General features: G+C 48.8%; 1 protein-coding gene across 1 annotated transcript in view; it reads left to right on the top strand.

The window, feature by feature from the left end:
- LOC140408742 (uncharacterized) overlaps positions 1-26,602 on the top strand; it is a 264,053-nt gene that overhangs the window by 58,610 nt on the left and 178,841 nt on the right. Inside the window, exons 9-11 of the mRNA XM_072496372.1 lie at positions 894-929; positions 15,090-15,125; positions 15,244-15,288. Coding sequence (XP_072352473.1) covers positions 894-929; positions 15,090-15,125; positions 15,244-15,288 — 117 coding nt within the window. The remainder of the gene's footprint in view (positions 1-893; positions 930-15,089; positions 15,126-15,243; positions 15,289-26,602) is intronic.

Raw genomic sequence — 26,602 nt, 5'->3', positions numbered from 1 at the left:
GTCTGCACATCCTCCCCGTGTGTGCGTGGGTTTCCTCTGGGTGAGGTTTCCTCCCACAGTCCAAAGATGTGCAAGTTAGGTGGATTGGCCATGCTAAATTGCCCTTAGTGTCCAAAATTGCCCTTAGTGTTAGGTTGGGTGGGGTTACTGGGTTATGGGGATAGGGTGGAAGTGTTGACCTTGGGTAGGGTGCAAGAGCCGGTGCAGACCCGATGGGCTGAATGGCCTCCTTCTGCACTGTAAATTCTATGATAAAAAAGCAATTCATAATTTTCTCCTACCAGGCCAGATATCGAGTTCTATATAAAAGATACACTATTGTTATAAGCTCTGAAGAGTACTCTAGAATGAGCCTGACAATTGTTTTGAATATTGTTTAGCTGTTCGGGGCTGTTTAGCACAGGGCTAAATCGCTGGCAGACCAAGGCAGGCCAGCAGCACGGTTCAATTCCCGTGACAGCCTCCCCGAACAGGCGCCGGAATGTGGCGACTAGGGGCTTTTCACAGTAACTTCATTTGAAGCCTACTTGTGACAATAAACAATTTTTAAAAAAAAAAATTTTGTAAGAATATTGTGCTTCTGAATTTAGAGGTGGACAAAAGTTGGCGACTTACGTGGACAATTCCAAGCAAATGTTTTACCAGATCCTATTTGTGCAATTCCAATGATGTCCTTGCCACTTAGTGCAAGAAGCAGTTGGCACTGTGAAACTCTGCTGAATTCAATACACATGTTGGAAAACATGCTTTGATCAAATTGAAAATTGGTTAAGGACAATCAAGTCCTTTTACTGTGATCTCTTTGCTTCTCCATATTGTTCACTCAGGGTGTACTGCACCAAAATTCTATATTCATTTTTCTACTTTTCCCATCCAATCCTTTTTTTCCCCAGGGTGATTCTGGGAAAGATGGTGATCCAGGCCCCAAGGTTAGTCTGTTTTGTTAGAATTCTTAATTCCTATAAGCGCTGTGCCCAAAAAATGTAATTGGCCCAAAAATATCAATTGCCAACAATACAATGAGGGCACAAAGGTCAGCTCCACTGACAGCAATGTTAGCCTCCAATTCTAACAAAATGTTTAATGGCAGCTAAATAGTAAAATTGATAGATTGCTGATTTCTTCACATTCAGATTGGAATAACTTGACACTGATAGTTTTGTGGGTTATGAGATTACTCCATCTTCAAAACACTATCTACTTTGAAAACGTGTCAATATTAATAACCAATGTGTTAATGCAGTCAAATGAAATTCCTTTCTCCAGTATTTTAATAAAAGCATTAAACCATTTGATGCCTTAAAAAAAGGACCAAGAAACTTAAAGCCTTCATTAATAATGCGGCACAGTGCAATCACAATTCAAGATGTTACTCTTCACTGTATTGTCTATGGTTTTCCAAAATACTGTGGAAAAAAAATCTATATTAATTAACTTTTTCAGATAAATTCTAGATTACTCACTTCGTCACCTTGGGTAATTACATTTTTATTTCGGTAAATAAATAACTTATGGCGGCTGGATAAAAACAAATCAGGATTTCTTGGGATGTTGAATAAAAACAAAGTTGCCTTCTACACCACACTGGTGAGAGTTAATCGACAATCTTTGCATTTCCTATTTTCATTGCAGATTTATAGAAACTGATGTTTTCTTTTATAAATCTTTATGAGAATGTTGGTGGTTTTGGTTATTCTTCCATTTTCACCCCTACTAACCTGAGATATGATAGAAGTCACTCAGCTTCACACTTAAGCTGACAAAGGCTGCTGGTGACTCAAAACTGCTTGATGGCCATCTGAGTGCCGAGGGTGCTGTAAAGATCTCATCATGTAAATTGTGTGGTAAATATTTTAATCTGATTGGACTATTTTGCGAAATGGCCGTTGATTGAAATACTTCTCATGTTTTACTATGTTTGAAGGAGTTGGCGTTCTTGCTAGTGCGGCGCTTTAGACATGTAGCACAACAGATTGGCAAGATAGGAATACTGGCTCACAAATCATAATATTGTGCGGTAAATGTCTGCCTTTATCGTTTGTGTGCTGAACACAATCTGGGCAAAATTAAATTTAAAATGGACAAAAATTAGCCTCATTCTCTGTTTGGAGCATGCAGCCCTTCCCGTCTGAATTTCCATTTTCTCTCTTTGTTTTGTCTAAGTAATGCCTAGTGCCCAGCCACTGTTCCAACGAGTCCACATTGCAGGATAAATTATCCAAAGAATACCCAATTAATCTGGATCACAGCCAGTCAAAGAATGGGGTCAGTGTGGGCAGCAATGTATTGCCTCATACCCTCTCTCGTAAATTGTGGATTCCAATATAAGGGTGGTGTGGAGAAAGAGGGCCCAACCAAGGTGAGAAACTCCTAAAAAAAATACAGTGGAAGCAAAAACAAACCCTGAAATGGCACTGTGGAATAAAAACATATGAAATACAATTATCCCTGTGGAAAGAGGAATTTCAGATAAATGCACAAACCATTTATCCTCTTCTAACTAACAATATAATTTCAAGGCCATGGAGATTAGTCCTCTGACACATTTTATGCTATGGCAAATAAGCTGCTAGTGGTACTCCAATAGAGTTTGGAATTTATTAACATTTAAATCAAGAGTCTCATTGTCTGTAGTTGATGTACTTCTCTTTAACCCTGCATTGTGCCAAAAGGCCGATTGATCTTTAATCATTACAGTTTCATTTTCTTTCACATAAACCTCTGTAATAAACTCCTTCATAAGTGTAAAATGTGGGGCGAAATTCTCCAGAAACGGCGCGATGTCCGCCGACTGGCGCCCAAAACGGCGCCAATCAGACGGGCATCGCGCCGCCCCAAAGGCTTTGGGGGCCGAGCCCCAACATTGAGGGGCTAGGCCGGCGCCGGAGGAATTTCCGCCCCGCCAGCTGGCGGAAACGTCTTTGTTGCCCCGCCAGCTGGCGCGGAAATGACATCTCCGGGCGGCGCATGCGCGGGAGTATCAGCGGCCGCTGGCAGTTTCCCACGCATGCGCAGTGGAGACCATGGCGGAGGCGGAAGGGAAAGAGTGCCCCCACGGCACAGGCCCGCCCGCGGATCAGTGGGCCCCGATCGCGGGCCAGGCCACCGTGGGGGCACCCCCCGGGGCCAGATCGCCCCGCGCCCCCACCAGGACCCCGGAGCCCGCCCACGCCGCCTTGTCCCGCCGTTCAAAAGGTGGTTTAATCCACGCCGGCGGGACAGGCAATTTATCGGCGGGACTTCGGCCCATTCGGGCCGGAGAATCCAGTGGGGGGCCCGCCAACCGGCGCGGCCCGATTCCCGCCCCCGCCGAATATCCGGTGCCGGAGACTTCGGCAACCGGCGGGGGCGGGATTCACGCCTTCCCCGGCGATTCTCCAACCGGGCGGGGGGTCGGAGAATGACGCCCGTGAAATCTATTGAACCTGGGGCTGGTTTAGCACAGGGCTAAAGAGCTGCCTTTTAAAACAGACCAAGGCAGGCCAGCAGCACGGTTCAATTCCAGTGCCAGCCTCCCCAAATAGGCGTCGGAATGTGGCAACTAGGGGCTTTTCACAGTAACTTCATTTGAAGCCTACTTGTGACAATAAGCAAATTTCATTTTCATTTCATTTCATTAATGAATAGCATTGTAAAAAATTGAATTCTATTTAAGATTTGGGTTTAGACTTGCCTTTGCTAGCCTTGAAAAGGCGGCATGGAAATGTCATGCCAACTCCCAGTAAAGCTTATAGTATGCATCGATCACGTAGAGAATAAATGTTCAACTTTACACACAGGGTCAAAATCCTGGAACTCACTTCCTAACAGCACTGTGGGTGTGCCTGCACCTCAGGGACTGCAGCGCTTCAAGAAGGCAACTTACCACCATCTTCTGAAGGGCAACTAGGGGTGGGCAATAAATGCTGGAGGGGAGGTTGGAAGGGCAGGAAAGCTTTCTCTGTGAAGGCGTTTGGTTATAATTGCAGTCAAGCCCTGATGACATCATTGGAACCTGACCTGCATGGGTGTTTAAAGAAGGACCTCATTAACATCTGGTAGGTGTCTGCCTCGGCAGATGGATTGGTGTGATTAAGTCCCAGCAGTCATTTTAAATGCCTGTTCAGTTTCTGATGAACGGGCTGGATTAAAAGCAAGCTTTGAAGTCTGTAGATCGTCAGAGAAAGATTGACTGATTAAAATAAGGAGTTTCATAGCTTTGAGGTAATGGGGCCAAATGAGTAGGATAAAATATGATGAGAACAAAGGATAATAAGTAGAAGCAAGGGTACACTGTACAGCCCCTCTAATCTGCTTTGCCATTCACTGAGATCATGGCTGATCTTTGACCTCAACTGTACTTTCTACCTAGCCCCCATATCCCTTCATTCCACTAAAGTCCAAAAATCTCTCGATCTCAACTATGAATATCCTCGATAGCTGAGCATCCATAGCTCTTTGGGTTTGAGAATTCCAAAACTTCATGACCTCCGAATGATGAAAATTCCTCCACATTTCCGTCAGAAGTGACCGATCGCTTATCCTGAATCTATGTCTCCTACTTATAAACTCTCCAGCCAGAGGAAAGTACCTCTCTCAGAATCTGTCAAGCCCTCTTAGAATTCTTTGGGCGGGATTCTCGGACCCCCCGCCGGGTCGGAGAATCGCCGGGGGGCGGCGTGAGACCTGTCCCGCCGCTCCGACACCGGCTGCCGAATTCTCCAGCGCCGTTTTTTGGCAAGGGCGACGATCACGTTGCGCCGGTCGGGGGCCTTTGGCAGTGGCCCCCCCCGGTGATTCTCCGGGCCCCGATGGGCCGAGCGGCCGCCCGTTTTCGGCCGGTCCCGCCGGTGGGAATTACACAAGGTCTATACTGGCGTGTCCTGGCTCTGAGGGCGGTCTGCGGAGTCCTCGGTGGGTGGGGGGGGGGGATCTGGCCCCGGGGGGCCCTCCATGATGGCCTGGCCTGCGATCGGGGCCAACTGATCCGTGGGCGGGTCTGTACTGTGGGGGCACTCTTTTCCTCTGTGCCGGCCTGTGTAAAGCTCCGCCATGGCCGGCACGGAGAAGAAACCCACTGCGCATGCGCAGGAAACATGCCAGCGGCTCTGGGAACATGCTGGCACTCCTGCGCATGCGCCAACTCGTGCCAGCCGGCGGAGGCCCTGCGCCGCCGGTTGGCGTGGCGCCAACCACTCCAGCGCTGGCCTAGCCCCCGAAGGTGCGGAGGATTCCGTACTTTCCGGGCGGCCCGACGCCAGAGTGGTTCACGCCACTGTTTGACGCCGGCACGGCCCGCCCGCCGGATACCGGAGAATCCCGGCCTTTATGGTTCAATAAGATCATCTGTCAATCTTCAAATCTCTAGAGAGCATAGGCCCATTTTACTCAATCTCTCCTCAAAATAAAACTCTCTCACCCTAACAATCAACCTGGTGAATCCTCTTTGTACTATTTCTCTGACAGGTATAGCCTTCCTTAGTTACGGAGGTCCACATTTTCTGAAGTGCAGTCACACTAGAGCCCTTTACAACTGCAATGAGTCTTCCTTACTCTTGTAAAGGACACCGTGCCATTTTATTTCTTATTGCATACTATATCTTCTTATTAATTTTGTTTCTCTTGCACAAGGATATCCAGATCTCTCTGAGCACCAACATTTAATAGTTTCTCACCATTTAAAGATATTCTGTTTATCTATTCTTCTTACAAAAGCAAATAGCCTTACTTTTCCCCACATTATACTCCAACTTCCATCTTGCCCACTCACCCAACCTGTCTACATTCCTTTGTAAATTATTTGTATCCTCTACAGAGCTTACTTTCGCACCCAGCTTTGTCTCCTCAGAAGACTTGGATACATTATTCTTAATCCCTTTATCTAAATCGTGAATATAGATTGCTAATAGTTGGGTCGCCAGCACTGACTTGTCTATTTCTATTCTTGGTTCTTTGTCCTTGAACCAATTCTCTATCCATGCTAATATATTACCCTAACTATCTTGTGGAGCAAACTTTTGTTTGGTGCCTTATTGATTCCACAACGTAGTGTTCTAGGAAACTGCCACAAATGTACTCCATGAACTGTATTGCCAAACTATTTTGTCAATTGGATTTGTCTAGTTTTTATAAAGATTGAAGTCCTCCATGATTATTGTGGAACCTTTGTTACTACCTCCCCTTATTAATTGCTGGTTCCTGATTAAGGGCTGGTTTAGCTCAGTGGGCTAGACAGCTGGTTTGTGATGCAGAACTAGGCCAGCAGCGTGGGTTCAATTCCCGTACCAGCTTACCCGAACAGGCGCCGGAATTTGGCAACTAGGGGCTTTTCACAATAACTTCACACATGTGACAATAAAAGGTTATTATTATTATTCATTGATTAATATTCTGGGCGGGATTATCCGGTCCACCAACTTCGTGTTTCTCGGCCACGCGCTGTTCGCTGGCGACGGGATTCTATCTTCCCGCCGATTGTCAATGGGATTTCCCATTGTAAACATCCCACGCTGCTGTGAAACCCGCTGCCAGCGGAAAAATTGAATCACAGCGACAGGAGAATTTCAGCCTCTGTCCAACAGTATAGTTACTGCCTTGTGGCCTGTAAACAAGCATTTTCTGACCTATTTCATTTCTTTTTAAAAAAAATCTTTTTATTGGCATTTCTCATATTTATAAACAGTTGTATATATACACATCACAGTTTTCTCGCCCGCGCTAATTTCCTTTATTATACAGAGGTTTAGTTTGTCCTTCGTTTAACTGATCCTACGTGCCTTTCATTGCCCTCTGGATCGGTCTATGGTGTCCCCCTGCCCCCGACCCTCGGATGGCATACTTACTCTTCTCCAGGTGGAGAAATTCCGAAAGATCAGCGAGCCAGTCTGCAGCTGTGGGTGGTACTGCCGATCGCCAGCCGAGCAGGATTCTCCGGCGTGCGATTAGGGAAGTGAAAGCGAGGGCGTTGGCCCCCTTCCCCATGTGTAACTCTGGCTGCTCCGATACCCCGAAGATTGCCACTATTGGGCATGGCTTCACCCTCACCCCCACAACCTTGGACATTGCCTCGGAGAAGGCTGTCCAGAACCCAGCAAGCTTGGGCCAAGCCCAAAACATGTGGGTGTGGTTGGCCGGGCCCCTCTGGTACCGCTCACATTTGTCCTCCACCTCCGGGAAGAACCTGCTCATTCGGGTTCTGGTCAGGTGCGCTCTGTGCACCACTTTGAGCTGCATTAGGCTTAACCTTGCGCAGGAGGAGGTGGCGTTCACCCTGCTCAGTGCTTCGCTCCAGAGTCCCCACCCTGCCTCTGTCCCCACTTTGTCCTCCCATTTTTGTCTAGTCTCGTCCAGTGGAGTCCGGGCTCTGTCCAGTAGCTTTCTGTATATTTTCCCACATAGCCCCCCCTTCTCGTTGCTTGTGCCTATCAGGTCCTCTAGTAGTGTGCTTTCTGGGACCCCAGGGTACCCCACTGTCTCTTTGTGGAGGAAGTGTTTTATTTGAGGTGTGTCATTTCCTGTCCTTTTGCTAGCCTCCACTTCCTCGTCAGTTCATCTAGTGTCGCCAGTCTGTGCCCTACGTAGAAGTCCCCGACCATCAATGTGCCCACGTCCCGCCTCCATCTTTTGAAGGTGGTATCTAGCATGGCTGGGGGGAATCTGTGATTGCCGCAGATGGGGGCCATGGGGGACATTTTAGTTATCCCGAAGTGTTGTCTGAGCTGGGTCCACGTTCTCAGCGTGGCCGCTACCACTGGGCTTGTTGTGTATCTTGTTGAGGGGGATGGGATTGCTGCTGTAGCCAGGGCCTGGAGGGTCGTACCTTTACAGGATGTCTCCTCCATTTGTACCCAATCTGTGTCAGGTTCTTGTAACCATCCCCTCACTCTTTCTGCCCTTGCTGCCCAGTGGTAATATTGTAGGTTTGGTAAGGCCAAGCCCCCTTTGATTTTCCTTCTTTGCAGTGTCTGTTTTGGGATTCTCGGGTTCTTACCCCCCCCAACACAAACGCCATGATTAGACTGTCTACATTTTGGAAAAAGGCCTTGGGGATGAAGATCGGAATAGATCTAAACAGGAAGGGCAACCTTGGCAGTACGTTCATCTTGATCGCCTGCACTCTCCCCACCAGGGAGAGTGGGAATGAGTCCACCTTTGAAGGTCTCTTCTTACTTCCTCCACCAGGCTGGTCAGGTTCCACTTGTGGATCTGTGTCCCATCTCTGGCGATCTGGATCCCCAGGTAGCAGAATCTGTTCCGGGCTGTTTTGAACGGGAGCCCCTCCAGCTCTCTCCCTCCCCTGTTTGGGTTCACTGGGAATGCCTCGCTTTTGCCAAGGTTACGTTTGTAGCCCGAGAAGGTTCCAAACTCTTTCAGCATTTGCAGTATTGCCTTCATTCCCTCCTGTGGCTTTGAGACATAGAGGAGCAGGTCATCTGCATAGAGTGAGACTCTGCTCTCTGTCTCCTCTCCGGATTCCCTTCCAGCTTTTCGCGTCCCGCAGGGCTATCGCCAGGGGTTCGATGGCTAGCGCGAACAAGAGTGGGGACAGGGGGCAGCCCTGTCTTGTTCCTCTCTGCAGCTGGAAGTATTTAGAGCTGGTGGTGTTAGTTCAGACGCTCGCTTTTGCGAACGTGGTACAGGAGCCTCACCCAGGCGGTGAACCCCACTCCTAGCCCAAAACCGTTCCAGTACCTCGAGGAGGTATTTCCATTCGACTCTGTCAAAGGCCTTTTCTGCGTCCAGGGAGACGATCACCTCTGGTGTTCTCTCCCCAGAGGGGGTCATTATTACGTTCAGCAGCCGCCTGATGTGAGCTGTGAGCTGCCTACCCTTGACAAAGCCAGTTTGGTCCTCTGCGACCACCTCTGGTACACAGCCCTCCAGCCTTTTGGCCAGGACCGTTGCGGTCTGTATGATCCGCATTCCGTCAGGTCTTTATCTTTTTTGGGTATCAGTGAAATTGTGGCCTGCGCTAGCGTTGGGGGCAGGGTGCCCCTTGCCAGTGAGTCCGCGAACATGTCCCTTAGGTGTGGGGCCAGGGCTGGTGCAAATATTTTGTAGAAGTCCGCCGGCTTCGGGTCCCGGTGCCTTCCCCGCCTGCATGGAGCTGATGCTCTCCATGATTTCTCCCAGGTCTATTGGTGCTTCCAGCTCCGCCCGTCTGTCTTCCCCCACAACAGGTAGTTCCAGTCCGTCTAGGAACAATTTCATCCCCACATCCCCATTGGGGGTCTCGGAGGTGCACAGTCCCCGGTAGAAGGTCTCAAATGCCCGATTGACCTCCTTTGGTTCTGTTACCAGTCTGCCTCTGCTATCCTTTACCTTCGCTATTTCCCTTGTGGCTGCCTGCTTTCTCAGCTGATGAGCCAATAGGCGGCCAGCCTTATCTCCGTGTTCATAGAAGATCTCCCGTGTCTGACGGAGTTGGTACACTGCTTTCCTGGTGGATAGCAGGTTAAAGTCCATTTGCAGCTTTTTCCTCTCCGCCAGCAGCTCTACGGTCGGGGCCTCGGAGTATTTTCTGTCGACTTCCAGGGTGGAGTCCACCAGTTGTTACCTGGCCACCCTCTCTTCCCTATCTCTGCTTGCCTTGTAGGCTATGATCTCTCCTCTAATCACGGCCTTCAGTGCCTCCCAGAACGGCCTTCAGTGCCTCCCAGAACGTGGAGGGTGAGACCTTCCCGTTTTGGTTGTTACTCACGTAGTCACCTGCGGCCCGCGATGATTTCTGACAGAAGGCCTTGTCGGCCAGGAGGTCAGTGGCCAGCCTCCATGTGGGGCGCTGGGCACGGCCTGTCTCCAACCTCACATCCATATAGTGTGGGGCGTGGTCAGAGATAACGATCGCGGAGTACTCCGTTCCCGTGATCCCTGGAAGCACCGATTTCCCCACTGCAAAGAAGTCGATACGGGTGTATACCTTGTGTACTTGTGAGAAGTATGAAAATTCCTTCTCTCCCGGGTGCAGGAACCTCCATGGGTCCACCGCCCCCATCTGCTCCATAAATGCTCCTAGTTCCCTCGCCACGCCAGTCTTTTTCCCTGCTCTGGGGTTTGATGGGTCGGTCAGTGGGTCCTGTACACAGTTGAAGTCGCCCCCCCATAATCAGTTGGTGTGTGTCAAGGTCGGGGATTTCTGCCATGGTCTTCTTTATGAATTCTGTCTCGTCCCAGTTGGGAGCGTACACATTTGTCAGTATGACCGGTGCCCCTTCCAGGACACCGCTGACCATGACGTACCGTCCCGCTGGGTCCGTAACTGTCTTGGTTTCCGTAAACCTCGTCCTCTTACTAATTAATATTGCGACTCCCCTAGCCCTCGTCCCGTAGCATGAGTGGTATGTCTGTCCCACCCAGCCCTTCCTTACCAGCAGTCGGTCCTTCTCCCTCAGGTGCGTCTCTTGTAGGTAGATTATGTCTGCTTTCAGGCTTCTTAAGTGGGTGAAGACTCTGGATCTTTTGACCGGGCTGTTGAGTCCCCTTACGTTCCAGGTAACAATCCTGGTGAGGGGTTTTTGACCCCCCGGTCCTGCGGGGTCACTTACCTGGTGGATGCGCCCCTGGCCTCCGGGGCTTCCCTTCGTTAAGGGGCCATACAAAATGACCGCAGTCACCGCTCTCACCATGAGGTCGGGTCCCCTGGCTCCGGGGTTTCCTTTTGTCCAGGGGGCACCCACCATGGCCGCCAGCTGTGTGTATGCCACGTGGCTGCGCCCCTGCACTCCAGGGTCTCCCTTCATCCTGAAGCCCTCCCGAGTGGGTGTTTGTGGCACCGTCTTGATTCCTCGCCCTGCTCCATGCCTGCCGAGGCCTGTGTTCGTGCTGCTTATCTACCTCACCCTTCCCTTTGCTTCTATTTGTTCTGCGCTCTCCCCCCGACTCCTCTCCCCCCCTTAGTCCCTGTTCCTCTGTCACCCCCCTGTGTTCTTCCCCCCTTCTGCCCTGCCCCCCCTTCTCTTTGTGCCAGGCGCACCCTCTCCCCTGAGAAGCGCGCCGCGGCCCTCCTTTCTTCCTGCCCTCCCGTGTTAGCCCTCCTCGCTAGCACGGTGGCCCCCCTCCCAGCCCTGTTCTGGTCCTGTTTTACCTTTTTGCTAGCCCTTGTCTCGCCCTCCTGTCCGCCTTTTTCACCCTCATTCACCTTGCTTCGCTCCCCCCCATTGCATTGAGAGGTGGAACGAGCCCGGGAACGAGTCAGCACAGTCCCGCACAGTGCACCAAACACGTGTGTACAGTTTGTGATCGTATTGTCTCTGTTTGCGGTCTGCCCGCTGCTCTTTGTTCCGATTCTTCCTTTCTTTTCCATCCCCGTCGCTTTCATGATGGCCGTTGTGGCTGTCCCACCCCCAGTTTGTTTGCTCTAACGAACTCCTCCGCTGCCACTGGGCTGTTAAAAAACAGCTCCTTCCCCTCAAATGTTACCCATTTCTTATCACCATTCATTCTGATTTTACTTCCTGACCTGGGCCAAAAATCATCTTCACCATAGTCCCTGTGTTGCACCTTATTATCAGGCTGAGCACCCTCACAGGTCGCTCCCCACCAACCTCTTTACCATTGTGTCTGTCTTTTTGAAGCTTTACATACCCTGGAATATTTTGTTCCCAACCAATTGATCACCAGGCAACCGTTCCTGTAATGGCTATTAGATCAAAACAGAAAATGCTTTTGATACTCAGCAGAATTGGCAACATCAATGGGGAGAGAAACAGAGTTAACATTTCAGATAGGTGACCTTTCAACACAACTGATCATCAGCCTGAAACCGTTAACTCTGTTTCTAAATCGGTCGAGTGTTCCCAACATTTTTTGCTTTTGCAAGAACAAAATGCTGCAGATGCTGGAATCTGAATTAAGACCTGAACGCGCTTTATTTCAGATTTCCTGCATCTACAGTATTTTTAAAGATCAAACTCATTCCTATCTTTTTATGAAATGATACATTTATCACAAACAGTTTTAATTTTAACTTTTGAACATGTTTCCCTGATTTGACCTTATTTGTTATGTGGTACCCTCAATAACGACGCTTAGAGTGTAAACGGTAAAGAAGGCTTTACTAAACTAAGAACTAGACTGGTGCCGAGACGTGTGCTAACAGCGACGACGCCCACAAGACGGCCCCTTCTATACGGCTCCCAGATGGGCGGAGCCGGAGGCGGAGTTCCCCAGGGTTCCAAGCCCTGTCTTGAAGGGAACATCACCTTACATGATGACAAGGGTACAGTGTTACAGTAGCCGTTCATCACATGTTACCATTAAACTATGTCTGTTCCTGTCACACTTTGCTTGCCTTCACCCAAAACACATCTCTACTCCACGTCCTTGGCTTTATTCTGGGTTTATGAATTTCACTTATTTGAACAATGTGCGGGACTCTCTGAGCCTCTGCGCCACAATCGCGCTCGGCACGGGGGGTGGAGAATGGGGCGTCAGATCCGCGATCGGATCCGACGCCTTCCTGCTATTCTCCAGAGACTGGATAATCGCCATCAGTCGCGCGTGCGCGTCGACACGGCACCGGTCGGGGGCCATTGAAAGAAGCCCCCGCGGCGATTCACCGGTGACAACTGGCCGAGTTCCTGCCGGCATGGTTCACTCATGGTTCCACCCGGTGGGCGCTCGGAGTGGCGGCTGCGGACTCAGTCCGCGGCTGCTCTGGTGGGGGCGGGGGGGGGGGTCCGTCACCAGGCGGGGGGTTCCGTCACCCGGGGGGGGGCCTCCAGGACGGCCAGGCTTGCGATCGGGGGCCACCGATCGCGATCTGGGGGGGGGGCCTATATTGTCGGGTCCTGCCCGCCTGTGGGTCCGCCATGTTGCGCGGACCTACGGCCGGAAGTGCAGGGCCCCATATCGGCTGCCGGAGCTGCGAGGACTACTCCAGGGCCCTGCTGGCCCCCTGAAAAATGGAGAATAACGGTGACTCGCGCCCGTTTTCTCACGGAAGTGGGGACATAGCCCCATTATCAGAGAATTCCACCCCACGTATTTTTCCTTTAAAATTATTAAAATCTCATGTCCATCCATCCCTCAGTCAACCTCTATAAATCTTACCCTCCCATCATCTCAAAACATTCACTTTCTCGCATTCGTAAGTCTCTACGTTTTCTCCTCATCGGAGAAGAGAGCACATCTCTAGGGAGAGGCACCACCATGGAAACATTAGCCATCTGCTTGGAGCATCAAACCATCAGGCAACTGAGCACATGCTGGCCCTGACCAATGGCCTGTCCAGAGGCTTAAATAAGATTGAGGAAAGCCTCGCCTTGGCCAGTCAGGGCATCACTGAAGTGCAGCAAAATGCTCTCCAGCTCCCAGCAGGAAAATGCAGCTGGGCCATGAGAGGGAAGATGGAAAAGGGGCACCTGGAAATGTGGACTGTGTTCAAAGCATTCACACTCCTCCCCCTTTCTCTCTACCCCTTCAGTCACAGTCCCACAAACTGCCTCCTGTCCTGGTGGCCAAGTATACCTCTGCACTGATGCAGGTGGAACAGTCTTTGGCAGGACCCTCACAGGCTCCAAACCCCAGTGGATGTCAGCTGTGATCAGCACAGCTGCCAGAACAGAGGAATGAGCAGCCTTTCTGCAGCTCTTCCTCAGCCTAGGGACAGCACCATGTGCGAGTGGTAGAAAAAGAACAAGAAAGGTTTGTTGTTTCACAAGGGGAATCATGAGGGTATTTAAGAGTTTATCACTGTATCAATTTTATTGTCAATATTTATGCACCATAAGCGTTATCTCAAGTCTCCATTATCCAATCATCTTCATTATCATATCATTAGCAGGATATCTTGGTTACATAAAAGCTGAACATTAATGAGGTGAAATCCTTTTTGATTGACCAATTCAGCTGGTTGATCTGAGGAGCCTTGGTTGTCATCGCTACAGTCTATCACTCCGTGTGCCCGAGCAATCCAACCATTGCAGCAAGTTTGAGGGCTCTCTCATTCTGACTGGCCTCAGAACAAAATGCTGCAGATGCTGGAATCTGAATTAAGACCTGACACAATTGGAGGCCTTGGCAAACATGGCAATTGTCACCTTAGAGATACACTTGTGAAAAACTGCAGATGTCATCGGCAGATCTTGGGAAGGAGCAGGAGGCAAAGCAGTTCAGGTGATCTTGACAGCCATTGGCAATGCGTTCTCACCTTGCCCACTTAGAAGGAAATCTTGTATCGAAAAGCTGCAGGTGCTGCCAAAAATGATGGAGCCTGAGCCTCCTAAGGCAAGGTTTCTCAGTCATGTCCAAGAAGCTGATCCTCTTTGTGAATACCCCATTCCCGGGTCTCATCTCCTTCAAGCTGGAGTTCTGTGTTTATCCCCGTTGTCCTATGGAGGTGCAGGTGGCTGAGGAGAAGTCAGTTGCTGCTCTTGTTGGTAGATTTGCTGTTGCTGCTCCTCTAGTTCCTGATCAGACATCCAAGGTAGAGTTGTACAAGCTGCTCCCATGGTGCTGAGAAGTTCTGCCTGGAGGGGCGTGCAGGTCAAAGTCAAAGTCTAAGAGAGCGGAAATAACCTCATCTCTTAGATTTACCTCTAAAGGAGTGAAAACATACTCTCAGAACAAGTTCTGGGGAGAAAAAGCCTTTCATTTAGGCAAAGAAGCAATTGGCCATATAGTTCAGTATGTTTAAAGGCTTTCCAGCTATGTCACTCACCGTTGAGCTCTCACTTTGTTTCCCTAGCGAGTTTCAGACCACTCAAACTTGTGCACCTGCAGTTAAAGCCAGAATTCAGGGTTAACTCTTCAATCAGTGAGCACTTTGCATATTTACATCGCAGAGCATCCTGCACAGGGGTTTCCCACATGCAGAGTTTATATCCACAGCTCAGAGGATCATGCAGGGTTTCCAACATGCTAACTCTTTTCCTTCTTCAACTCCCAGCACTCACTGACATTTGCACCCAGCTCCTCATGTAGGATTTTCCCTGTTCAAAATCACAACTAACGGAGCAGAAATATCAAGGATAAAGGTGAATTTAGTTTTCAATATTTTAGGTAGAGATTCTCATGTTTGGACCAAGTGAAAAATTTTAATAATAAATCGAATGTACATTTGTCATGTTCACGTTCAGGATTCTTTTCTTTCCGCTGTTTCCTTTCATCAGGGTGAGCTTGGAGATACTGGTGACCATGGTGATAAGGTGAGAACTGTGCTTTGTTCAACTATTGTACTTGCTACAATGTTAAATTAAGTTGATTGAAGACGAGTCTGATTGTGTGCAACTGAAGAGCTTCTTTTCCACTTCCTATGTTGCTCAGGGTGACGTTGGGAAGCCAGGACTGAAAGGTGACAAAGGAGGAAAGGTAAACTCGTCAATAACCTTGAGTGATTGGGGGTAATTTTCAACCCTCTCATGCTGGGTGTGAGATTAATAATAACAAGAGGAACTTGACACAAGCTCACCAACTTCTGGTTTTAATGGAGTTTCACTGGGATGATGGTGGATGGAGGTGGTGTGGTGAGGGGATGCAGGATGGCAGCTCAATCACTGAAATCTTTAAGGAGGCTACGTGCCTCCACCTTAAGCTTACTTTTATTTTTGAACAGCTGCTGGTTTGGGGCAAACCCGCAGCTGAAGGGGCAGATCCAACAGATAAATCTCTCTACGGCACTGCTTGTGGGCCAAGAGGAGCATGAGTGCTTCCCCTGCTCAACAAACAAGCACATCTGTAAGATCTCAGCCTCAATACAATCTGTCAAACTCCCACCAATAATCTGTGGGACACCTACATGCCATCTGACTGACATCAACAATCGGTCCTATATCCCCCTGCCTGCCTCTCTCCCCCCACCACCCTCCCCACCCCCCTCCCCTCCTCAGAAATCTCTCTCATACTGCTCCCTGGCAATCTGTTCGATACCCCAACTTCCAGCAATATTTTTGCCTACCCCTGACCCCACCTCCCAACACTCTGTCCAATAACCACCCCCCTCCCCCAAAGAATAAGTGCAATCCTCTCCCGATGACACGGCCCCCGAATACCTACCACATGACAAATCTCTCACTGTGGCCTAGATTCTCAGGCCTACCTCAACCGTAGCAAACCAGCTTCTCAATTTGGCTGGCCTACGGCTGGGAAATGGTTAATGAAAAAAGGTCCGGTCCTGCTTGTCAGAATCTCTGAGAAGCCCATTCTTCCCAACCTTGTTATCTGTAAGTCAGCTGGTAACACTCTTGCTTCTGAGCCACAAGGTAGCAGGTTCACATCCCACCCGCAGCTTGAATAATAACAAATGATGACCTGTGTGAGCACAAAAATCGAGGCTGACACTCCAATGTAGAACTGAGTGAGTGCTGCACTGTTGGAGGTGGTGTCTTTCAGGTGATACATTAAATTAAGGCCTCCCTGGCCAATATTAACTCCTCAATCAATGTCGCAAAAGGACAGATTATCTGGTCATTTGTGCGTTTATCTGGTTATTTGGTCACTTATTGCTGTTTGTGCGAGTTTTGCTGTGTGTAAACTGGCTGTTGCATTTCCTACATTACAACAGTGACAACAACTAAAAAAAAGGATTTCCTTGGCAGCAAGGAGCTTTTGAGGGGTCTGGTGGTCATGAAATGCAGGGCTTAGGCAGCACGGTGGCGCAGTGGGTTAGCCCTGCTGCCTCACGGCGCCGAGGTCCCAGGTTCGATCCCGGCTCTGGGTCGCTGTCCGTGTGGAGTTTCCACATTCTCCCCGTGTTTGCGTGGGTTTCGCCCCCACACCCCAAAAGATGTGCATGCTAGGCGGATTGGCCACGCTAAATTGCCCCTTAATTGGAAAACATGAATTGGGTACTCTAAAAAAAATTTTAATGAAATGCAGGGCTTTTCGTTCATAAAAACAAAAATTGCTGGGAAAACTCAGCAGGTCTGGCAGCACCTGTGGAGAGAGAAAGAATTATTCTTTCAAGTACCACATGACTCTTCTTCGTAACTTTCTTTTCCTTACTTTCTTCCTGACCAATAAGTCCCACACCTCACCAGCCCTCCCCACACCCCCATTCCTGTAATTATTTGGACAACGTCTTGATGCTGCTAGATCTTTGAAAAACATCTGAAGGTTTAAAAAATATTTTTAAACATTATTTGACTTTTCGCAAGCAAATTGCAATGGGATTCAAATTATTCAGCAGTTCTGTTGTTTTTTTGCCGTTTTTACTTTATGGAGCAACCATGGGCAGCTTTGCCGATACTGGCAGCAGTACAGTAACATTAACTGCTCTGGCGGTACTGGCTTCATCAATACTGGGCTCCTGATAACCTGGAGCCCTTTCAGCTTGATCTCTGGGACCATGTCAAGAACAATGCTAGTTAATCAGATTGAGGAGCTCCTGACAGAGTTCTACTGCTGAACAAATAGACATTCACCTTTCCTTATCACAGATGGATAGAGTTCTTGCATACTGTGCAACGAGATTATTTTATACCTGCCGTTTCTTTGTTTTGAGGGGCTGGTTTAGCTCACTGGGCTAAATCGCTGGCTTTTAAAGCAGACCAAGGCAGGCCAGCAGCACGGTTCAATTCCCGTACCAGCCTCCCCGAACAGGCGCTGGAATGTGGCGACTAGGGGTTTTTCACAGTAACTTCATTGAAGCCTACTTGTGACAATAAGCGATTTTCATTCATTTCATTTCACAGAGCTGAGCCTGACAATGCTCAGGTTTGGCTCGGTCCTATAACCAGACAAGTTAAAATAAACTTGGCTATGGAGTTTAGATTAACAGCTCTATACGTGGTTGGAGGGAAGTAATATCTATGATTGTGAGATGCTTGTAAGGATTTTCTAAAAACACATTGAATAATACAGTAATTGTATCTGTCAAAATTGATAAGTGCATCTGGAGTAAGACAATTAATTTACATGTCATTACACCAATGTGTCCCACGACTATTTGTGGTCTGTTTTCCCCCATTTACTCCCTGTGAGGAAATGCCTGGCCTTTCCTTGAAAGCTGCCCATGCTGAAGCATTGGATATTGAAAGCTCATTTGCCAAATTATTGCAGACCTGTGGTTTACTGTATTGCATTATTCCTAAGAGCAGACCCAGCAGGGGTCAGTGCTGTGGATTGCAGCCCTCAACAGTAAGTTACTGAATAGGACTTATTTGGAAATATATATAGGGAGAGGCAAAACAGACTTACGATCATCCATTTTATATGTCACAATGTCACGTTCAACCCCCTGAGTTCAAACCACAGAATTCAAAGCTGTGAGGTGAAGGGTGGAGGGAGATGTGTGGGAATCAGACACCATTCTTCACAGTGGTTTCCTACAGTCAGGAAATTTAAGAACTGTCTGTAAGAAATATTCTTCCCTGTTCATTCCTGAACTCCTGCCCTTCCCGTATAGGTTGTGCACCAAACAGCTAAACAAGCTCCACTTGAGCTGAATATGGTAACTGGCAAAGCACAAATCCTACCTAGCCAAATATTCTACCATCAGTCTACTAGGGATCTCCAGCAAAATGATGGAAGGAGTCATTAACAGTGCAATCAAACGGCACTTGCTTATCAATAACTTGTTCATGGACGCTAGTTTGACTTTCGCCAGGGTCACTCAGCCCCTGACCTCTTTACAGCCTTGGTTCACATATGGACAAATGAGCTGAATGCCAGAGGTGAGGTGAGAGTGACTGCCCTTATAGCAAGGCAGCATTTGACCAAGTGTGACGTCAAGGAGCCCTAGCAAAACTGGAGTTGATGGGAATCAGGGAGAAAATACTGGTTGGAATCGTACCTGGCAGAAAAGAAGATGATTGTGGTTGTTGAAGATCAGTCATATCAATCCCAGGGCATCATTGCAGAAGATCCTCAGGATAGTGACCTTGACCCAATCATCTTCATCTGTTTCATCAATGATCTTCCCTTCACCATAAGGCCAGAAATGGAAATGTTCACTGATGATTGCACAAAGTTCACTCCTCAGATTCTGAAGCAGTCTGTGTTCATATTCAGAAAGACCTGGACAACATTCGAGCTTGGACTGATAAGTGGCAAGTAACATTCACACCACACAAGTGCCAGGAAATGAACATCTCCAACAAATAAATTGCACTGTCAACCCCTTGACATTCAATGGCATTACCATCGCTGAACACCTGCTGTAATAATTCCAGGCAAACCGAGGCTAGAAGGAAAGAAGGTTTATTCCACAACAAAAACAAAGCTGCAGCTGTGGCGTACAGAACAAGTGCCTCAGCCTTGGACCACCAGGGAACTCCCCAGACTGCACCTGGGTCAGTATTTAAAGCCCAGCTAGAGGGCCTTTTGGGTGGGACTCCGCCCGCTCAATATAGGAACTCATACTCCACGGAGCCTATGGGAAGATCAATGAGTGATCCTCTGTGGTCTTAGTGGGGGTTATAATACCCACCATTAACAAGCTGGGAGTTACCATTGTCCAGAGGTTGAACTGGACCAGCCGTATAAATACAATGGGTGCAAGAGCAAGTCAGAGGTTGGGAATTTTGCAATGAGTAACTCACCTCCTGTCCCTCCAAAGCCTGTCCACCATCTACAAGTCACAAGTCAGGGGTGAGATGGAATACTCTTCATTTGCCTGGATGAGTGAAGCTCCAACAACACTCAAGAAACTCAACATTATCCAAGACAAAGCAGTCCGCTTGATTGACACCTCATCAACCACCGATGCACAATGACAGCTTATGTACCATCTATATGATGCATTGCAGCACTGCGACGCTGAGGACCCAGGTTCAAATCCCGGCCCTGGGTCACTGTTCGTGTGGAGTTTGCACATTCTCCCCATGTTAGCGTGGGTTTCGCCCCTACAACCCAAAGCTGTGCAGGGTGGGTGGATTGGCCACGCTAAATTGCCCTTTAATTGGAAAAAAAATAATTGGGTACTCTAAAAATTTTTTTAAATGATGCATTGCAGCAACTCACCAAGGCTCCTCCGACAGCACCTTCCAAATCCACCTTTACCACCCAGAAGGACAAGGACAACAGGAGCATGGGAACACCACCACCTGCATGTTCTCCTCCAAGCTACACACCACCCTGACTTGGAACTATATCGCCGTTCCGGCCAACGTCCTGGAACTCCCTCCCTAACAGCACTGTAGGTCGACTTACACCATATGGACTGCAGTGGTTCAAGATGGTGGTTCACCTCCACCTCCAGAGGGATGGGAAATAAATGCTGGTCTTGACCGTGACACCCACATCCTGTAAAAGTAGAAAGAAAAGTGCCAATGTACCCATCAATATTACAGACGCTCACTCACTGCCACAATGTACATGTATATGACTGTAATGCAGTGTTTTTCAAACTTCTTTCCTGGGACCCACTTTTGCCAACCAAGCGACCTTCGGGACCCATGCGGCTGACCTTCGGGACCCTCACTGACCGACCTTTGCAAATCACGGCGGCTGACCTTCGCGAATCACGCCGGCCAACCTTTGCGACACATGCCACATTTGATTACCTTTATTGCGAAAGGGGAGCCTGTTCGATCCTCATTATCTCACTTGAATCAGGTTCAAAGGAGGAGAGGGGAATGCATTTACCAGGTGCAGACTTCAGCCAGTTCCTTGGTGCTGTCTTCATCTTTACGAAAATGAAAAATACAACCTCGCACATGTAGGTTCACGTGAAGGGAAATAGCAACAAAATGCGTGTTTTACTCAGCACTGGATACTCCTGGGAGATGCTACACCAGAATGCTGACAGCCTCATGGGTTTTTGGTGTGTTTTCTATGTAGTATTACAGGTAAGCTGCAGCAGCGTAGTCTTTTAATTTGGCGTCAGCTCCAAGTGAATAACTGACTCTAGGGTCTCAAACGCAACAAGAATGTTTCATCCGCCACTGCTCTTTCAAAATCTGGAACTTCTCCTCTCATTTGCCAGTACTTCCTTGCATATAACAGACATGGGCCTTGCATCCATATTTGCATTGGCACAATTGAAAAAAAACATACCTCAAGAAAGCATTTTTATACTGCTTTGATCCCGAGTCAAGTTTTTTCTTTATAGGCTGTTAACCAGAGGCCCTGGAGCTCTGTGCAGAGCGAGCATTAGCACTGGACTCTCCTGCGCAGTTCTCTCCAGCAGATTCTGTTGTGAGATCCTGTCCAATAGGTAAACTGCTTGTTTCAGTCTCTGACAGCCTCTTACTCTTAAGAAAATCATTCAGCTTCACAGTTCACTTGCCTTGCCTGGCAGCAGCTGGAAAATGGAAGCAACACTGCTCCGTGATTTGGCGCCAAAAGCACATACTTGGAGGGCGCTAAACGTCAAGTGTGCATGCAGGGCGCATGACCTGATCTCTGCTGCCTGATCTCTTCTGACTTCTGGTCAGAAAACTCCACACAGTCTAATTTACTTTCATTTACAAGGCGTCAGTGGCCGCCATTCTCGCTTTTCTTGTTTGCAATAAATGTTTTATTTTGGACAGGTAGGCACCAGAGATCCCAACATAATCAATAGCAAAGAGCACTATTTCAGCTGGTATCACAATCTAGCTTTAAAAATCCATTGTTTCTCTAGAATGCAATTTCATTTCAGTTCACATTCAAATGCAAAGATTCTTCAAGATAATAATGTCGAGTCATGACACAGACGTTTAGTGCTCCAGAAGGTACAACACTGAAGCCTGCTTCTCCAAACATGATGCTCTCCTGCACGAATACCAAAATAAGCTTCAGGGCTCGTGTCGTTTTATACCAAAGTTCGGTTTATATCACAAGAGGGGAGTCTTTCTGAATAGAGCCAGGCATTAATTTTCAAATCGTGACTTTAGAGACTAAAATAAAATGTAAAGAGTCGTGGACACAACTCCTGAGAATAATCACATTGACTGTCATTTCCTAGCCCGGCACTCAGTGTGGCCCGGGACTTTACCAAATACAACCCCCCACCACCACCCACAAAAGTAAAACCCTGTGCCCAGTAACCCCCCCTCTGGGGGGGGGTGGACCTTGCTCCCAACCCTGGGGATGGTGTGGCCTCACCGGCCCCTCAATCACAGAATTCAATCACCTCGAGCACCCAGCACAAGGCCTCCTGGACACCGGCCAACATCAACCATCTCCACACAAAGTGGGGGTGTGCGCCGAGCCACGGACATTTATGTTTCTCTCTCCACCCTGCACACCATTGCTGACTCACTCTGTCCGCTGGAGCCATGGACATTTTCAAACATGGTCACCATTCTCAATGTAAAAGACAGTCGTGGCCTTTGGGCGCTTCCCCCAAACCTTGGGATCGCTGTGGGAATGGCGCGACTGATCGCTCGTGACCCACCCGACATCCGCCCGCGACTCACCGCAGGTTGCAACCCTCCTTTAATGTCACAGAACATGCGATATTAATAATGATGAGGCTGTCAGGGGAGACATTTGCTATGGGACAGCCATTGTTGCCTGAGTAACATCGTGCCCGGTTACGAGCATGCAACCCCCTCCCCCCCAAACCCGCAGGGAGGCTGTCAGGGTTCACCAACCAGTCCCCCATATCTCTCACTGCTTGGTGCCAGTGGCTACAGCACAAGGTCCTTAATTGACCACTTAAGTGGCACAATGGACTTTTGAGCGGGTGGGCCATCCTCCACCTTCCACACCACTGGCAAAATGCCTTGACAGAGGAACCACCTGCCTCCTCTCCCCATTTTCTGGAATTCTCCACTCTGTTCCCACTTCCCAGCCTATCGCTAGAGGGCAGGTGAAATCCAGCTCCATACAGTTTGTTTCTTCATTCCTTCATGAAATTTGTGCAACGCTGGGAATGCCAGGATTTATTTCTTGCCCAATTGTCTTTGATTTTGAGTGTGACTCGCTAGGCCATTTAGAGGGCAGCTAAGAGTCAACAACATTGAACATGGACCTGGAGTCAATTTTGGCCAGCACATACAAGTGTAAGGGTCCTTCTTGTTTATTCCCTTATTTCCCCTTTTATTTTTCCCATTGCATATTTGATCCATGATTTGTGGACATGTATCTTTAAGGCAGCCTGTGCCTTTAATTCAAACAGAAAGATCCAGAAGACTGCGCTGTTTTAGACTGGCTGACATCAGTGATGACTCGGTGTGATTGAATTGGCTGGTGGCCAATGAGTTGGCCCAAAGGGCTGTGCTCTGCCCAGCAACAGGTGGTGATTGGATCTGATCCCACTGGAATATTTTTAGAGTCATGTGATTCCAGTTTTTCTTTCACTTTTGATTCTGCAGCCTGGATGGAGAGTTTCAACTAACTCTCCCCCAAAGGATCCAGCTAAACTCTCTTCAGAAGGCCACGGTGAGGGCTGACTCTCTCTCCAGCAACACTGGGTGCCATTCTCTTGAGACTGCAAAGGCTTGAAGTCAAACCATGAGCTGAAAGCAAGGTTTGATGTGAAATAAAGTGTCCATACAGAAATATATAGGCTGGGATGTGAAACTCGAGCTGAAGACGCAGTTTGATAAGTAAATAAAGCGTCTCTCCAGCAATCCCACTGCCTGTAAGTGCTCTATTGAATGAATGACTCTGCAAGAAAAATCATTACCAGCTGTAACCGGAGACTTTGATCAAACGGTGGGCTGCGAGGAAAGCGTATTGGACAACCACCATTTGAAGCGAAGGTTCTTGGGCGGGATTCTCCATTTCTGAGATTAGAATTCGTGGACTTCCACGACAGCAAAACTGGTGCCGAACCTGGACCGATTCAGCGACTGTGGAGGGGCTAGCACCGTTGCCACATGGAACACAATTGATTCCAATGAACAATGGTGCGGGATTCGCTGGGTCAGTGATTGACATTCGGGAGGCTGACAAGCTGCAGCCGCATATACACATTACACTCCCCACACACACCATCCCAGCCAACAAGATGGCACTGGTTGTGCTGGAGTGCGCCCATACAGCTGATGGCCTGAGGGCACCTAAGGGGGTGGCCTGAGGGGACATCCATACGACCCGTGGCCCTAAGTTCACAGTAGGCTGTTAGCTGCATGTGCAGCTGCATGGCTGCTTTGCCAGCTGCATCAATGGTATTCTGTGCCCGTCACCTCGTCCCCACCGCCCACCTCCTGGCCACCTCCCCCCCCACTAGCCCCCCCGGTCCTGGCAGAAGCCCCCCGGCAAAACTATCAGCAAACTATGACGATTTTGGACACTTTCCATACAACCTCTCTCTCCCTCGGCAGACATGACTCCAGTTTCACTATTTTTAAAAAACTCAAAAGCACCGCGCCCTCAGGAACTCGGCCCATCGGAGAGGGAGCATCGTGGAGGCCCTGGATATGGCCGGGCCGGGCCCACTATTGACATGCAATCGGTGTTTACTGTACATGCTTTCCGGACCGCTGTCGAGGTGACGGAGAATTGTGATTTGGCGTCAAATCGGCACCCACCGCGATTTTAGCGTCAGAACCTATTCTCCGCCCAATTGCATTTCTGGATTTCGGCGCTAGCCAAGGAAGAATCCCATCCCTTATCTTTTGACCTTCATCTTTATTATTTTTTACTCGTCCTCCCCACTGTGTTTGTCTGTCTTGTGTGTACGGGTTGAGGGTGGGATAGATAAAGGGGGTAGTAGGTTAGTTTGTCATTATCCAGTTGTGTTTACTGCATATTTCATCATCATTCCTGTTATCAATAAACAGTAATTGTGTTTCTACTTACAAACCTGGTGACGGTAATTATTGGGCAGCCAAGGGTTAAAGACTTCGGGAATTTTTATATGAATTATTGATTAATTCACTTGTGTTGTGACTCGGGCATGTGGGGCTAGATTAATTGACGGCCCACTTGCACAGGGTGGCGTAACACAAGGTTGGCAAATTTCACTCCCAGAAGGACATTAATGAGCTAGATTGGGTTTTACAGCAATTGCTGATCGTTTCATGGTCACCATTACTGAATCGAGCTTTATATTCCAGATTTATTAACTGAAATTAAATTCCACCAGCTGCTGCTGTCGGATTTGAACCATGTCCCCTGGGCATTAGCCTGTGTCTCTGGATTAATAGTCCAGTGGCGGTGCCACTATGCCATCACGTCCCATTTGTTAAATGCAGAAACATGGAAGTTGCTGTCAGTGATACCCTGCTCCTACACACATACAGTGTTATAGTCGATACAGATGGAATAATTAGAACACCATTGGTGGTGAAGTTCAATTCTTCACACATTACTCTCATCAGAAAATGAAAATGTTGAGCTTTGATCAGTCAGGAATAGGGTGGGATTCTCCGTTGGCGATCACAGAAATTGGGAAAGGTGATTGGGTGGAGAATCGATCGTGAGGCCAAAATTGTGGCCGGCGCCGGGCACCCGCCAGAATGCCATGGGCTCCAGTGCCTCAACAGCGGTGTCAATGCTTTCTACTCCGCACGTACAGTAAACGTCCTCCGCATATCATTAGCGGGCCTGACCCGGTATTCTCTGGGTCTCTGTGATGCTCCGCTGGGAGAATGGACATGTGGTCAGTCAGTAAGACAATCACTATTCATGTTTGACAGGTCCTCCAGGTGGAGCCTGGTGGTCCCTCACCTCTGCGCCGTCCGCCAGCCACCGCGTTGGTGACTGCTCTGTCCTCGGCCACACCAGTCACCTCCAGGGCCCGCTCCTCGAAGGAGGTCAGGATTCTCAAGTCCAGCACCCCACCACCAGTCTGGGCCCTCTCTCACCGATTATGGGAGAGCTTTTCCTGAGGGGACACAGAGAGGGCTTCGTTAGCCATACGCGTGGTTCACAGTTGTGGGGGCGGGTATGAAGGGAGGGGTGGAGTGGAGGGAGTATTGAAGGGGTGGGTGGAGAGAATGCTGAAGAGGGAGTGAATGGAGGGAGTGTTGGGGGTCGCCTGGTGAGATGCTCCCTTGGGGGGGGGGGGGGGGGGGGGATTGGGACGTTGGCGTCTACTCACTCATGCTACCTGGTGTAGGTCGTTGACCTTCTTCCGACACGGGAGGCCAGTCCTCCTGGTCACACTGCCCGAGCTGACTGCTGCCACCACCTCGTCCCAGGAAGCACTGGGATGCACTGTGGCTCACCCTCCAGGATCCTCGGGGGAACAGGACATCCCTCCTGGTCTGCACCCCATCCAGGAGCCTCCCCAGGTCAGCATCCCCAAATCTTGGGACTGGTCTCCTCGGTGCCATTGTTGTGAGCTGGCAGGGGTTGGCTGAGCAAGTGCAGCTTAAGTGCTACTCGACCTTGTGAGCGGGGGAGGATGGTGAGCACTGTCCTAGCGAATCAGCTGGCGAGCCAGCATTCGGGACGAGAAGCCCGTGAGGCCTCATTAAGTGGACTAATTAACATTGAATAATGTTGCCGGCCTAGCTGGGCCGAGTGCCGGGAAGTTCGCAGCAATTTCCGCTCGCTATAGCACTTGGAAATTTTTCGGGAGAATCCCGCCCTGTGTGTCTGAAACGGAGAATCCTGCCAAGTTTTTAATAGTGTACTAAGTCATAATTACTGCTGTACAACTTCTTTGGCTCTGGGTAATTAATTTTGCAAATGTGGAATCTCATTTCCTATGGGGAATATTTAAAAATTGCAGATTATTAGTAACTTAATTTTTATTCTGATCCATGTGCTTCCCCCTTCACCCCATATGTGTGTCCTAACTTTTATTTTGCTTTCACTACAATGATTTAAATGTGATTTATATTCCCATTCTTTTAATTTTTGA

This window comes from Scyliorhinus torazame, chromosome 3, assembly GCF_047496885.1.
Source record: "Scyliorhinus torazame isolate Kashiwa2021f chromosome 3, sScyTor2.1, whole genome shotgun sequence".
NCBI lineage: Eukaryota > Metazoa > Chordata > Chondrichthyes > Carcharhiniformes > Scyliorhinidae > Scyliorhinus > Scyliorhinus torazame.
Note: the sequence above shows the minus strand (reverse complement) of the source record. Positions and strands in the feature narration are given on the sequence as shown.